At 43.2% G+C, this 15410-nt stretch overlaps 1 protein-coding gene across 1 annotated transcript in view; it reads left to right on the top strand.

Annotated features, from left to right (window-relative positions):
* Window positions 1–9507, top strand: part of gkup (glucuronokinase with putative uridyl pyrophosphorylase) — a 44443-nt gene extending 34936 nt beyond the window's left edge. The window contains exons 19-23 of the mRNA XM_015977329.3: window positions 1834–1891; window positions 2049–2117; window positions 4128–4191; window positions 4330–4401; window positions 8160–9507. Coding sequence (XP_015832815.3) covers window positions 1834–1891; window positions 2049–2117; window positions 4128–4191; window positions 4330–4401; window positions 8160–8270 — 374 coding nt within the window. The 3' untranslated portion in view covers window positions 8271–9507. The remainder of the gene's footprint in view (window positions 1–1833; window positions 1892–2048; window positions 2118–4127; window positions 4192–4329; window positions 4402–8159) is intronic.
* The last annotated feature ends 5903 nt before the right edge of the window (window positions 9508–15410 follow it).

Here is a 15410-nt window from a genome sequence, read left to right as displayed (position 1 = left end):
TCCAGGATGACTGAGAACTGCACCTCCATGCTGCAGCAGCTTCAGTCAGAACAGGAAGTGGAACTTAAACGTAGCTGCTGTCAGTAACAACCTAACAGATTTAAACATTAAAACTCAACAGAAATAGTTCAGAAAGGAAATTAAAATGTTATTATTATTATTATTATTATTATTATTATTATTATTATTATTATTATTATTTATTGTGGCAGAAGCTGGTGTGGTCCGCCACAGAGAAGCTGCTCTAGCATGATGACTTTAATTATTCTACAGGTTATTGTTCAGCCTTCTGACACACACACACACACACACACACACACACACACACACACACACACACACACACACACACACACACACACACACACACACACAAGAGTGTTGGTGACTGCTGACGCTCCGTGTGTGTTGTTATTTCTGCAGTGAGACAAACTCGCCTCACACCGTCCAGAGTTTGTTCTTTAAAGCTTCTATTAAATCCACCGTGTTGACGTATTTAACATGTTTCCTCTACGCTGCAGGAGTTAACGTTTACATCACGGAGTAAAAGTTCTGGAGGTGTGCAGATTGTGAATTGATGGAAGATTAGAGCCAATCATTTTCAGCTGAATGCACACCACACTGTAGTCTGTGCTTTTGCCCGGTACTCGCCCCGGTGTACCACACAGTGATGGAGGAAATGAGAATGGAATCACTGATGGTCATGTAGAACTGGACCTTCATCATGGTTGATGTTCTGAGTTTTCTCAGCTGCTGCAGGAAGAATAGCCTCTGCTGTTCCTTTTTGATGAGGGAGCTGATGGACATCTCCCACTTGAGGTTGTGGATGATGATGGTCCCAAGGAAGTAGAAGGAGCCTCAGCTGAGATGGGAGTGTCCGTCGGGGTAATTTTTGCTAGTCTCGCATCAGAGGAGTTGTATTTGCTGACCAGTATAAGTAGTATTTATTAATGTTTCTGATGCAATTACATGCATTTTAAGCACTTGCAGGCTATGTAAAATGACTTGACGAGCCTAATTTGGCCCACGGGCCTTGAGATTGCCACGTTTCCAATTTTGGAGAAAGTTGTTGCCTCTCAACTCCACTCTCACTTGGAACTAAACAGTCTCTATGAGTGCTTTCAGTCTGGTTTCCCCCCCTGTTACAGTACAGAAACTGCTCTTAAAAATCACTAATGATCTCCTGACTGCTGCTGACTCAAGCCTTCTTACCATCCTCATCCTCCCTGATCCATAACAGCTTTTTCTCATTCAGTTCTTCTTGACAGGCTCTCACCTAATGGCATTTCCAATCTCCCACTTGACTGGTTCCACTTACTTAGGCCGTTCACGATTCATACAACTCAAACCCTTCAGATCTGACCCCTCTCCAATTGCAAAAGGTGTGACCCAAGGTTCTGTCCTAGGGCCCTTTCTCTTCATTATCTACCTCCTTCTACTTGGTCATATCTTTCAGAAATTCAACATTTGCAGTGCTTTGTTGATGACACCCAACTGTACGTGTCCTTAAAACCACAATCTCCACTTCCACCCCACCATAGGCTCCAACTGGTCCAGAACTCTGCTGCACGCATCATCTCTCCAACTCAATAAGTCATGATATCAGCCCTGTCCTCCAGCAGCTCCACTGGCTTAAAATCCTTCTCACATTGAAGGCCATCCATCCATGTGTGTGTGTGTGTGTGTGTGTGTGTGTGTGTGTGTGTGTGTGTGCGTGTGTGTGTGTGTTTCTTGAATAGCACTTAGAAATAAAACACGTTATTATTATCTTTAAAAGCACTAAAATGGAATAAAATAGGTATGTGAGCTCCGTTGTTTCATGCCTTTCCCCAGGTGAACACGAGGTTGTTGAGGCCATGAAGTCTTTCTCTGAGCTCACAGATCAGGCAAAGTAAGTATTAGTCAGACTCTCCTGAGCAAAACTTAAATGGAACTACATCCAAAGATCACATTTTCTGCAGTTGTAAACATGAGTCAGTGTTTTTTTCTTCTTGTTGTATTTCAGACATTACAGCTTGCTCTGATTCAGATGCTTTTTCTTACACTAGATCCGCCATCCAGGACAGAGACTGGACCCGTCTGGCACAACTAATGAACGAGAACTTTGAGCTGCGGAGGTAGTTTAGGGCTTTAGAACACCTAGTGTTGTAAAAATGTATTTTCTGTGTGTGTGTGTGTGTGTGTGTGTGTGTGTGTGTGTGTGTGTGTGTGTGTGTGTGTGTGTGTGTGTGTGTGTGTGTGTGTGTGTGTGTTCTTGTACATACTACATACTGAGGACCATTTTGACCATTTTCCCTAAAAAGTGAGGACATTTTTTTGGTCCTCACTTTTTAAGCTTACCAGAAGCTTACTGTACCAGTTAGAGGTTTGGTGTGAATAAATTTTTAGTTAAGGTTAGGAATAGATCAGTGTTGGTTATGGTTAGGGTTGGGGTATGGGTTAGGCATGGTGAAATCACAAAAATGAATGGGTCAATGGAGGGTCCTCATTATGATAGAAAGACAGACGTGTGTGTATGTGTGTGTGTGTGGCAGCGGTAAGGAGGCATTTTGAGGATCATATCAATTCATGTGTTAATCAGTGTCAGCTTCTTTGGTGGTAATTCAAGTGCTATATACAAACTACTCAGTACTAGGGACGCACCGATACCATCCCTAGTACTTAGTAGTTTGTATATATAATCGGTAAAAGTTAACCGATACCAATGCAGTTGCTTGAAAGTGACTTTGCTGTAACTTGTCATTTCTGTTCACTAATATTGTAGTTTTGTGATCATTTCTATTCATATATTTTACTTTTTATCTACCTCACAGTCTCACAGAAGAGAATAAAACCTGTATTCCAATTCATAGCACGTTTTGTGTGGTAGAAGTATCGGCATTGGCGAGTACTCAGATCTAAGTATCGGTATCGGTTTGGTAAAAAGTGGTATCGTTGCATCCTTACTCAGTACCATTTAAAGTTGCTGCACTGATGTTTCAGCAAATTGGACTGAAATACTCCAGTTTTCATTTCTAAAGACCCCTGTAGGTTTGTGTAGACTGTCAGTCGTCCAGGGAAGGATGATCTAGCAGGGTTAGTTGAAAACCACTGAACTTGTTTCCCTTGAAGACAATCTGTCCCTCCTCCAAAGAGCTTCTTCAGTTGTGAAGCAGGAGCTGAAACAACCCAAGCTTCAGAAGTGAAGAAGCTTCTTGGAGGAGAGTCAAAACATCCTCAAGGTCATCGAGAAAGGCCCATTTGTTTCCAGCTAAGCCTTTAAAAACATCTGTAAGTGTCACGACCAGAACTTGGAAGACCCGTGATGACACCAAACACAGTAAAGTATTTATTAGATGTGGCGTTACCCGAGGAGGGCGAGGCTGGAGACAGAGTCGGGGACAGGCGAAGGTTGAAATGGCAGGCAGAGTTCAAGGCAGGAGTCAGGAGAAAAACAAGGTCCGGAGGCAAAAATCAGGCCGGGAGAATCGCTGGAGAATTACTGGCAGGGCTGTAATAATCTGGCAGGGAACTGGTGGTGTGCTGGTGAATATACAGTAGGGGAAGCAGGTGTGTGAGATGAGCTGAGGAGTCAGGAGCAGGTGAAGTGGAGGAAGCTGATTGTGAGGAGGCAGAGGAGGGTGAAGGATGGGGGTCATGACAGGAAGTTGATAGTTTTTCACTCTCATCTAAAGGTGAGGCCTCTTTTTGGCCCCAGCACAGTTCATCTTCTCACATTTCTGAAAGTCTTTTCCGTTCTGTGAATTTTACTCAAAGAGATTTAAATAAGGAAAGCAAAAGGCTAATATGGCAGCAACAACAGAACAAAATCAATAAAGAAAGCACATGAGGGGGGAAAGTGCCTGTAGCGTAAACGAGCTTCAGTCCCTTCAACGGTACCTTCCACATTCTGTCAAAAACAAACTGTTAATCCAGATTGCCGGGATTTGTCACAAGTCAGAAGGAAAGGGTTAAATGATGAATATGTGGATTTAATTTTATAATGTGTGAGCAAATGGGGATTTCATCATTTTCTGTATGATTTGATTTGGGATTAAGTTGACCTAAATATTTATGACATTGTTTTAAAATCACTATTTTATTTGATTCTGCATGTAACTACATACAGATTATAATCTACCCCCCAGGTCTGTTTACACAGACGGCTGTCTGGGTCCCGGGAATCTCAAGATGGTTGACCTGGCGAGACAGGTAGGTGCTCAGAGGGTCCACTGTCTCTGAACAGAGCACGCACTCTTCTTTCTTTTAAACTGTGGGATTTTCTCACTAATGTCCCAGCGTACATGCAGAACTGTGTGAACGCTCATTAAATACTTTTTATTCTTGCAGTTTGGCTCAGCAGTAAAATTACCAGGTAGTGGGGGGGCTGTGGTAGGTCTGATCCTGGACCAGGACAAACTGGTGAGTCCGCCCTGCATCGCAGTGAACTTTACACACCTGTTCATGTATGAAGACGAGGGTTCGAAACCTCATAATTCAATTGAAAATTAAATTAAATCCAGTTTATTTATAAAGCGCCAAATCACGACAAGAGTCGTCTCAAGGACCTCCACGTAGTAAACATCCCAGTCCAGGCCAGTTCAGTAAGCCAGTCAGTAAAAGTTTCCTATATAAGGAACCCAGCAGGTGGCATCGAGTCGCTGACTGGGCTGCTACTACCGAAGCAAACTTAAATAAGGTCGCACAGAACAAGGCTGCTAGATTAGTCTTAAATAGTTCAGTTGTGAGGACATGCATACTGCTCTAGCATGGATGGGTGTACGGAGTAGAATAAAGTACTTACTTGTAAAATGTATTAGGAATGTTATAAATACACAGACACCAGACATTTTTTAAATCAGTTGACATTTTTTAGAGATGTTCACCAACATGCTACGCGTCAAGCTGATGGCTGCTTGTTGTTGCCAGTTAGTCGAACTAATTTTCTACACAGGTCAGTATTGTATAGAGCTATGGTGGAATGGGATAGTTTACCACAATTCTTGAGGGGTCAGCTACAAAGGAGTGATTTTTCTAGGAGGTTGCGGATATTTATTTATTCCCTTTTTACACGAGTTTGAGGAAGATGAGTTTTATGTTTTATTAATTTTATGTTTTGTTGTCCAGTATGTGTGGAGGAATTAGTGTTTTATGTTACAGGAAATGTGTGTTATTTTGGTGGAATGTGGTGTGCTCTTATAGTGGAGATTTATATTGTATGGTGAAAAGGATTGTTTGTTTGTGAGCCCAGAGTTGATGCATGAATAATGTATTATTTTTGGATGATGTTATGACCCTAGGAAGAATAGCAACTGTTTTAACCGTGGCTAATGGGGATCTTAATAAACAAACAAACAAACTAGTGTCAGTGACTTTACAGCAATCCTCATACTAAGCAAGCATGCAGCGACAGTGGAGAGGAAAACCCCCTTTTAACAGGAAGAAACCTCCAGAGAATCCTGGCTCAGTATAAGCAGCCATCCTCCACGACTCACTGGGGATGGAGAAGACAGAGCGCACACACACACACACACACACACACACACACACACACACACACACACACACACACACACACACACACACACACACACACACACACACACACACAACGACAAGTAGTGTTGCTATGGTTACATTGTGATTTCTTAGTAAATATTCTATTTGGTGAAAGATAAACTTTATTGTATTTATCCTAGTGGATCTATAGTTAAACGGGTAAACTAGTAGTAGCACATCCAACGTCAAAGAGAGTAAAAAGTTATTATCAGGAGAGGGAGAATGATTAAGTGGTTAGCAGCAGTGTGCTAGTCGATGGCCCCCTCCATGAGACATACAAGGAAATACTAGAACCAGGAATATGGGAACAACTCTCAAACTTGAATGCACCATTAAATCAGTTAACATTGGACATACATGTGGATGTAGCTTCAAAATTCATGATATCTAGAGGAGACTTGCTGTAATTTATATTAAGATGTTTCATATAATCACGCATTTGCTCTCAGGTAGCAGCATTTGTTCTTACAAGCAAGTAAAGCATTTCAGAATGGTTTTCTTATTTTTCCTTCTTCAAATCTGTTTCTCCCCTCAGCTGTAAGTGTGCCATCCACATTTTCAAGTTATGTTTAGTTGGCGCTCCTTCCTTCTGTTGCTAAGCTCAGAAATCTAACACGAGACTCTCTGGGTCCTGCTGTCTCTGCTAGAGGTGGGAAAAATGATCGATTCTAAGATGCATCGCGATTCAGCCGTGCACGATTCCGCATCGATGCAGCAACGTGACATAATGAGATTCTCTCCCCATGTCTATGTCGCGGGTCGGCAACCCGCAGCTGTGGAGCCGCATGCGGCTCTTCCATCCATCTGATGCGGCTCTCTGTGTTTGTAAAATAATGAATGGATATTTAAATAAAATGCTTTATATTTTACTGCATTAATTTTACATCTGTAAGCCAATTCTAAATGTAAAGATTGTCTGCGTAAACCTGAACAGCTCCAACCCGGTCTTACTGTGAGACCGGTTGACGGGTCACGCTTGTGCGTAATCATATAGGCGCTTTATGAGCTGACGAGGATGTGAGATTCTGGGACTCTCCTCAGATCCTGGATGTGTCGCCACATTGGAGACAGGAACAAGCGCTATTCAGCCAAAGTTTCATAATCAGGAAACATTTTCTAAGTGACAAGTCTCGCTTCAGTCGGAGGAATCTGCATGCGCCCTGGTTCTGCGACGTGCTCCAAGCTCCTCTCCCCATCTTCAGCTCACTGTGCGCCGTACGTACGCGCTGACAGCGAGCTGCGCTGAGCAGTGTCCAGCTCAGATGGGAATCAAGTGATTTAGCTACATCTGCAATGTGCGAAACGAATAAAGTGTCAGTTCGTCTGCATGCGTCGGGGTAATTCTTTCTATTCTTTCTCCGTCAAAATAAACGGTCAAATACGGGAACTATCCGGTCAACACAAGCCCTGCTTTTAACTGTTCTGTTTTCTTGTGAAAAGAGATATAATTAAACTTGATTAACACCAGAGCCAGGCGCACTGCGCCGTTATCTCCGTCATTGTAAATGAGGGAAAAACAAAATGATCGGATCCTTTTCTGACCTTCCCCGCCTACAAAGTTTAATTACAACAATCAAACGTGACAGAGCCTGGATTTGTATTCTGAACAGTCTAAACATGTTTTAAAAGAAACGTATGACAAAAGTGGCACCTGCTCAGTAAAACCACCAACAGGGTGAAAAATATCTAAATATTGTAGGCAGAGACGGGCTACAACTTCTGGATCCACTTTATATAAATCGTTTTATTGATTATCAACTCATGAAAGATAATTTTGACATACACGAGCGACCGGTACCGGCTGCTGTCTGAGGGTAGGCCCCGCCCACAACGCCGCGGCTGCTGCGGTGTTTTCTTTACTGTGGGAAACGGGTAATAATGGCTCTTTGATGGGAACAGGTTGCCGACCCCTGGTCTATGTCCATGCGAGGACAATAAAATTTTGAGGTATTACTTCTGGGGGCAGAGTTGCAATGACATGTGCGCTGCGTTGTCCTAGAAGCAATTGGACAGGGACACAGGACCAACATTACCAGTAATCAAAGACGTACCCGATACATTTAAATCGGATGTCTGGGCTAATTTCTGTTTTGGGATCCTGGATGTGAAAGAATCACTTAACACAGTATTTGTTTACTATTTTTAAGTTCAGTAATATTCTATCTTAAATCTGCTCTACCGAAAACATTATTTCTTATATTATTTAAGTAACTATAGGCAGCACACTTTAAACATTATTGCTCACTATAGTGAATAGATGAATGTTCTGTTTTTCAGGGATTTCGAAATCAAAAAGAAATTGAAAACTATTCTACTGCTTTTATTAAGTAATGAAAATTTTTGTGTGAAGAATCGTGATGCATTTCAGACTCAAATCGAATCGTTAGGCAGATAATCGGAATCGGATCGAATCGTGAGGCAGGTAGAGATGTACATCACTAGTCTCTGCTGGGCCTGACCGGGTCATCACGAGCACGCTGCAGCTGAAGCACCTTAATTCGCATTCTGTGGATGAGTGAATGATTTGACTCCGCACAGCCCTACTGAATAGTTCCTGTTGGGTGCGTAGACCGAGGTGTCCGAGCAACTCTTTTTGATGCAGTTTGCTTTTTGACCCCTAGGTGGAGATGAGGCAAGCTTTCCAGGAAGCAGGCTGTGTCTTCTGTGTCATCACACCTTACAACCCATCACAAGTGCTATCAGAGGTCTCAGCTAACCTCACAGCTCGCTAGTTCTCCGTCAGGACTCTGCAGACGCGTGTGCTCCCCGTCTGCAGAACAGATCTGCTGTCACCTATACGACGACTTGATGGACTTTTGTAAAGCAGGATAGAGCCACATTGATTAGCTAAATGAAATGACACTTGAGATTAATTAGAAACATTTTAAAATCAGGGTTTATGTTAGTATTGCTATTAGAGATCGTATCTAAGCAAAGATAGAACGAGTTGCACCAATGAGTTAAGTTCCAGATCTACAGTCATGGCCAAAAATGTTGGTTTTCACAAAGTGTTCTGCCTCTGTGATAGAATAGAATAGAATAGAATAGAATAGAATAGACTATTGATCCCACAGTGGGGAAATTCACTTGTTACAGCAGCACCAACACTTGGAGAATAATTGAAGAAAAATAGTAACAATGTTGATTGTATTGAATACAAGCACTTCATCAATTTCAGTGGCTTTAATTAACAGTTGCATCATGTTTATGCACCATAATATCCAATATGTCCACCTAGTTTTTACTTTTATGGCCCGATGCTCCATCATGCTGGGAAAGTCATTGTCCTTCATCAGACTGTTCTTGGATGGTTTGAGTACGTTGCTGCTGGAGGGCCTTTTGGCATCAGCCTTTATTCGTGGCTGACTCTCAACCCCACACAACTGCACGGTCTTGGCTTTAATGTTCGATGAGACAGGACTGATGTTAGCACTCACCTTTTCTTCTCAGAGAGGTGTGGCTTCTTTGCTGCCGTTCAACAAATTCAATTGAATTCAGAATATTTCAGCAGATCCTTTGAAATGGAGTGGAAATGCTATTTCTGGCATTAAGTTTGTTTTCATTGCACAGGTCTTTGCAATTCAACACCCTTCTAGACTAAATGCGAATCGCCATCGTAGAAACGGAAGCAGCAAACTTGGTGAAAACAAATATTTATGTCATTCTCAAAACGTTTGGCCATGACTGTGAATTCAAAAAGAAAATGTGTGTTTAAGAAAGAACGTAAAACACATTTACTATCAGCAACAATGGAAAATTATGGGCTAGTCCTCTGACTGATATACTGATTTTATAGACCACACACATTTAATTGCATATATTTTATAGTAAATGTGATTTTTTGTGCACAAAGCAGTTGCTGTATGTTTTCCCCCCATGTCACATTTTAAGTGTGCAGTCTTCATGTATACATACGGGTTTGTACCCATATTTATAAATCATGTATAAAAAATGTGTACATCACTGAAACAGCTAGACCTGTTCCTCGTATGAAACGTGTTATTCATATGAATAAGTCAGGTAATGCTTCCTTTTACAGTCCCCTAATTACTAAGTACTTACATGGTAATTACATAGTAAGTTAAAGTGGATTATTGTTTCTGACTTCTTAAACAGTTATTACCACGTAACTCGCGTTCAGTTCTAGTTTTTATTTTATTCATCATTCCCAGTAAATACTGCTTTACACAATCATTACACCTTATTACAACTATACACTTTAATTACACAATAATAGACCTTAACTTACTGTGTAATTACCATGTAAGTACTTAGTAATTAGGGGACTGTAAAAGGAAGCGTTACCAAAAGTCAAACCCATATTCTTCTCCAGCCCGTTCAGAAGGATCTTTCTGTTCTGTCCTCAGTAGTTTGTTTCCTTGGGGGGGCAGCAGGTGTATGGCAAGCCATTAAGTTATTTATTTGACATCAAGCATCATTTTGTGCTACTAGTATGTGACTACACCACACTTACTTGACATTTAATAGAAATAATTTGCCCCATTGCTGCACTAGTTGAGTGAAATCACTTATACGCTGCTGCAGCTTTCACTCACAAACCACAGCTCTGACTGTATTTCTGTCTATTGTGGAAGAATCACCATAACACAGTCTGCCCACTCTGCAGTTTGATGGGGCTTAAAAGTATAAAGGCTTAATAGAGATTCTGACAGTGTTATTCTTAAGAGTCGATAAGAAAACACTGCCTGATCGTATTCAGTTCAAGTCAGTTCAAAAACACTTTATTAATCCCAGAGGGAAATTGATTGCTGTAGTAGCTCAGAATAATAATAATAATAATAAAGTCATCAAAGAGTTGTTGTATATTACAATGGCTGTTGGTAGGAAGGATCTCCAGTAGCGGTCAGTGTTGCAGCCAAACTGAAGAAGCCTCTGACTGAAGACACTCTTCCGTTGTCGGACAGTCTTGTGAAGAGAATGCTCAGGGTTGTCCATCATGTTCTTGATTCTCTGGAGAATCCTTCTTTGCATTATCTCCTCCAGCGGTTCCACAGTCGTCCCCAGAACAGAACCAGCCTTTGTTATTAGGCTGTTGAGCCTTTTCAGGTCCCTGCTTCTGATGCTGCTACCCCAACAGACGATGGCTGAAGAGATTACACTCTCAACAACAGACTTGTAGAAGATCTGCAGCATCTTGCTACAGACATTGAAGGACCTAAGCGTCCTCAAGAAGTGCAGTCTGCTGTGTCCCTTCTTGTAAACGGCTTCGCTGTTCTTTCTCCAGTCCAGTCTGTTGTCCAGGTGAACTCCAAGGTATTTGTATTCCTCAACCGCCTCCACTTCTTCTCCCATGATGGAAACAGTGTTTGACTCCACCCTGTTTCTTCTGAAGTCTAAAATCATCTCCTTTGTTTTGTTCACGTTCAAGGTCAGATGATTGTTTCCACACCATGCCACAAAGCGCTCCACCAGCTCTCTGTACTCAGCTTCCTGTCCATCTCTGATACACCCGACAACTGCAGAGTCATCTGAGTATTTCTGTAGATGACAGGTCTCTGATTTGTACTGGAAGTCTGAGGTGTACAGGGTGAAAAGGAATGGTGAGAGTACAGTCCCCTGTGGTGCTCCAATGTTACTGATCGCCTGGTTTGATGTGCAGTTCTTCAGCCTCACAAACTGTGGTCTGTTTGTCAGGTAGTCTTTAATCCAGGCGATAGTTGAGGCCCCACATGTGTCTTCTGGAGTTTCTGGCACTCAAGCCACCACTGCGGGTGAAAAATTGAAGCAAACGCGGAAATGAAATAAATTGCAGTTCCACCCTCATCCACTGGGGGCTGGTACCAGAAGTGAGCAAATCCTCATTGACTCCCATGTTAAAAATACCAATTTCACAGCAGAAATAAACATGTTTACAGCCTGGTACCAGAACATGTTTTTGGTTTAAATGATCTAGTTTACACTCATGACAACTCTGAGGGGGGTGAATGTTTTTCTCACTCTTCTGTTTAAGTGTATTAAAAGCCTAAAATTCTGTATAATTAATGAGCATCAGACCCACGTGACCACAGAGCTAGCTCCGTGGAAAGGCCTCAGTAGAGCCTCGGTCTGGCCTGGGAACTGTTTGGTCATTTTCAGTCTCTCAACTTAGACCAGTATTTGTAGCGTTTGTGCGTTCTTGTTTGGATATTTGTGCAATTGTGGGACAAAATGACTTGCTGTGGCATTAATTGCACTAATAGAGCTTCCAATGAGTCTCCACTTCATTTTTTTCGGTAAGTAAAATTATATTTATGTATTTTAGGTCACTGCCGAGCTGAGCTTAGATGTTAACATGTACTGTTTAACCATGAAATTTAAAAGTAATAGGATAAAACCCAGTGCATTTAACATAATGCTGCACTTTAGAAAATGCGTTGAAATATAACATGTTGGTGGAGCTGGGTTCCCACTATCGGCTTGTGGAGCTCTCGGGAGACCGATGTTTTCCACCCGGTTCTCCCCTCCCCGCAGCTCAGCGCATCTCTGTCTGATCGCGGCTTCTGTCTGCTGCGCGGGCTGCCGGCTTGTGGAGCTCTCGGATGGAAACCTTTCCACCCGGTTCTCCCCAGCGGCAGCTCTGCACATCTCAGATCTCAGCGGTGCTTGTCTGCTGTGTGACTGTCAGCTTGTGGAGGTCTCGGAGACCTCTGTGTTCCACCCGGTTTTACCCAGCGGTCAGCCCGGCGCATCTCTGACTCAGAAGCTCTTGTGTTGTACACAGTTAACTCCGGTTGTAGCTAGGTTGCTACCTCCGTTAGCTTAGCTCCCACCTCCACGTTAGCTTTGGGTTAGCTTCAGGTTAGCTTGTAGCTAGTTCGACTGGGTGTCGTCAGTTGATCCCAGCTTTACAGCCCCACCCTCAGCTCCTCCTCTCTTCCCTTTTGTGGAATTGTCTGGGCTTGATGGAACCTGTGACACGGTCAAAATGGCGGTGGTGGCCACCTCCCATTTCTCTTCAAAAACGTGTTATTGGAGTCTATGGAAACCCATTGTCCAATATTTATGTCGATTAATGCACTGGAGAAATCAAAGAACATGACCCTCACAGTGCTGCCTGCTTTGTCCAGATGACAGAGGATTGGTTGAAGCAGCTGGATGATGGCATCTTCAACTCCAACTCCACGGCGATAAGCAAACTGCAGCGGGTCCTGATATGTTCTAGTTTGCTTATTCAGGTGGACCAACAGGAGTCTCTCCAGGACCTTCATGATGTGGGATGTCAGGGCAACCGGTCTGTATTCATCATTGACTGATGGGCGAGTTTTCTTTGGGACTGGAACAAGGCAGGATGTCTTCCACAGGACTGGAACCTTCTTCTGGGCCAGGCTGAGGTTGAAGAGGTGCTGCAGAATCCCTGCTCTGCACAGGCCTTCAGTACTCTGGGGCTGACACCATCTGGACCTGCTGCCTTGTTCCTGTTCAGTCTCTCCAGCTGCCTCCACCTGACTTCTAGAGACAGGTAGGTGGGAGGGGGAGGTAAATGGGGCAGCAGCATCTCCTGACTTGGTTGAAGACAAATTTTCATAGAACCGGAAGAGTCCATGACTGCATTAGAGGACATAAGAGCTGGTGTGTGACAGGAAAATGTTGGATCAGAGGAGAATGGGATGTCTGATTGGCTGGGGACAGGCGAGGAGGATGCTGGGTTTGTTCCTGAACTGAACCTATTGAAGAACTTGTTCAGTTCATTGGCTGTGTCCAGGCTGCCATCTGTGCAATCCTTCCTCTGCTTGAACCTGTGATCTTCTTCATCCCTGACCAGACATCTCTGATATGATCTCAGAACGTGCTCTCAGGGAGGTTAAAATCTGAGAAAGGATGTAAACATGAAACATTATGTTATAACTAAACTTAAAAGTATGTGTTTTTGCCTTTTTGAAAGTTTTGTAACCGTTTGTTACTAACCGGTTAATTCATTTTGTCTTCATGGGCTCCCGTACAAGGAAACATGGCGTCGCCCAGAGACTAAGGCCCGCTCCCATGTATTTTAGACCTTATGGTTATATGTTATGAAGCCTCCAATATTTTTCAACAACTGGGCATCATTCAATTCATTTTCAACAACATTTTGATGGATGTTTCCAGAAATGAATGAATGGTAAAAACGACACATTGTCCCTTTAAGGCAGCTTTTGTGTGGTGATTCAAAGAGCTCTGCAACAGGACATAGCTCACACCTCCTGGTTTCCTCACTCTCACAGATACTGTCATTTTTAACAGCATTTGCTTGAACAGCTGTTTTTGTTTTCTCATAGTTTCTTCACTCCTCTGTTTCATTTTCTCTCTCAGAAGATCCTAAAAGATAATGTTATGTAGTTCTGCACACCAATGCACAGAGTTGCAGGGAGCAGGTCTCTCATGATACTACTGGACCAGTCGGTGTCAGTGAAGAAAATAACTGATGAGCCAGACTTTTGTGTGTTAATGGGGCAGTGGTTGAAAAATAAACTCCCACCAACTTTGTTTATGTCAAAAGCAGGCAGGACCAAAGTGACCATTGACCTGTCCAAGTTTGGTCGGCTGCTGTAACCTGATCATGCTGCATGCACATTTTATTTATTTATTAAACCAGGAAGGTCCCACTGGGCTTAAAAACCAAAGTCACAAAGTTTGCAACAAGTTGGGGACCCCAAGTTTCCCAGACCTGATACCAACCTGGAAGTGACAAAAAATTGCAGTTCCACCCTCATCCACTAGGGGCTGGCCCTAGAAAGGAGAACATTCTCATTGACTCCCATGCTAAAAATGCCAGTTTCACAGTGCTGGCTCGTCCATAAGGGGCGCCAGGGCGCCGTCCCACCAGTCTCACAGTCTTCTGTGTATAATCTGTTTGTAACCCTTCCACTGTCCTATCAGGTAACCCCTCAAGGGCAGGGAGTGGTTAAACACGGTTGATGGTTTATCCCTTGGCAACGGTGATGTGGTGTATTCCTAAAAAATAAATAAATAATAAAGCACTGGGGGCCCGTCTGACACCACTGGCAGACCTGCCAACCTGTAGTCATTTTGAGTAGCAAGAATGCAATTTGACATCTAATTGCGCTGGTACAACTCACCCCTCTAAACTACGAAAAAAGATGCAGAGACGTGAGTTCTGTAGCAAATGTGCACGTCTGGTACTCACGTCTGACAGTACAGCTCAGCAGCGTGGTGAAGAAGTTTGAGCCAATTATCTTAGAAAAGTGGAGAAAAACCATTCAGCCTATAACCTATAGCCTAATGGGCTCGACACACGGGAGGCGACAAACGACCGCGATCAGCGAAATTTGTCGCTGTCGCTTTTATTACCTGTCACACGGGAGGCGATCCGCGCCAGCGGCAAAGCCGTCGACGTGTTCTGTCCCTTGGCGAAATCGAAACTTCCGTTGTTTTGATTGGCTGTGTCAGGTTGGAGGGAATTAAGGTTATTTAAGCGGTTCAGAGTTAATAAAGTGGTAGATATGATGTTTCACAAGGTGCTGCTAGAGTTATGTGAAATCTTACTTCTGATTTTACTATAAAACATAATAATAATCAACTTCTCCTCCATGTTTGCTCGGAGAAGTGCGGAGCATCCTGTCCTGCTCATTGGTCAGTGAATGAAACCTCCGTTGATTGGTCCTCGTCCGAGCGACAGCGAGGAAAAGTTGAAAATGTTTCAACTTTCTGGGATCGCGTCGCTGGGTCGCACGTGCACAACACGTGCACGAGTGCAAACTTTCACACGCACGTTTTTCGCGTTTTGCTTGGTAGGAGGGAGACCCGCGATTATCGCTTTGTCGCGCATGTCTCATTGAAAATGAATGGAGGAGAGGCGATGTCGCCTCCCGTGTGTCGAGCCCATGACACCCCCTCCACCCTGCTGCAGCCTACAATTCCCACTCACTGGTGTT

This window comes from Nothobranchius furzeri, chromosome 13 (genome assembly GCF_043380555.1).
Source record: "Nothobranchius furzeri strain GRZ-AD chromosome 13, NfurGRZ-RIMD1, whole genome shotgun sequence".
Taxonomy (NCBI): domain Eukaryota; kingdom Metazoa; phylum Chordata; class Actinopteri; order Cyprinodontiformes; family Nothobranchiidae; genus Nothobranchius; species Nothobranchius furzeri.
The sequence above is the reverse complement of the archived record's forward strand: the minus strand, read 5'-3'. Positions and strand labels throughout refer to the sequence as shown.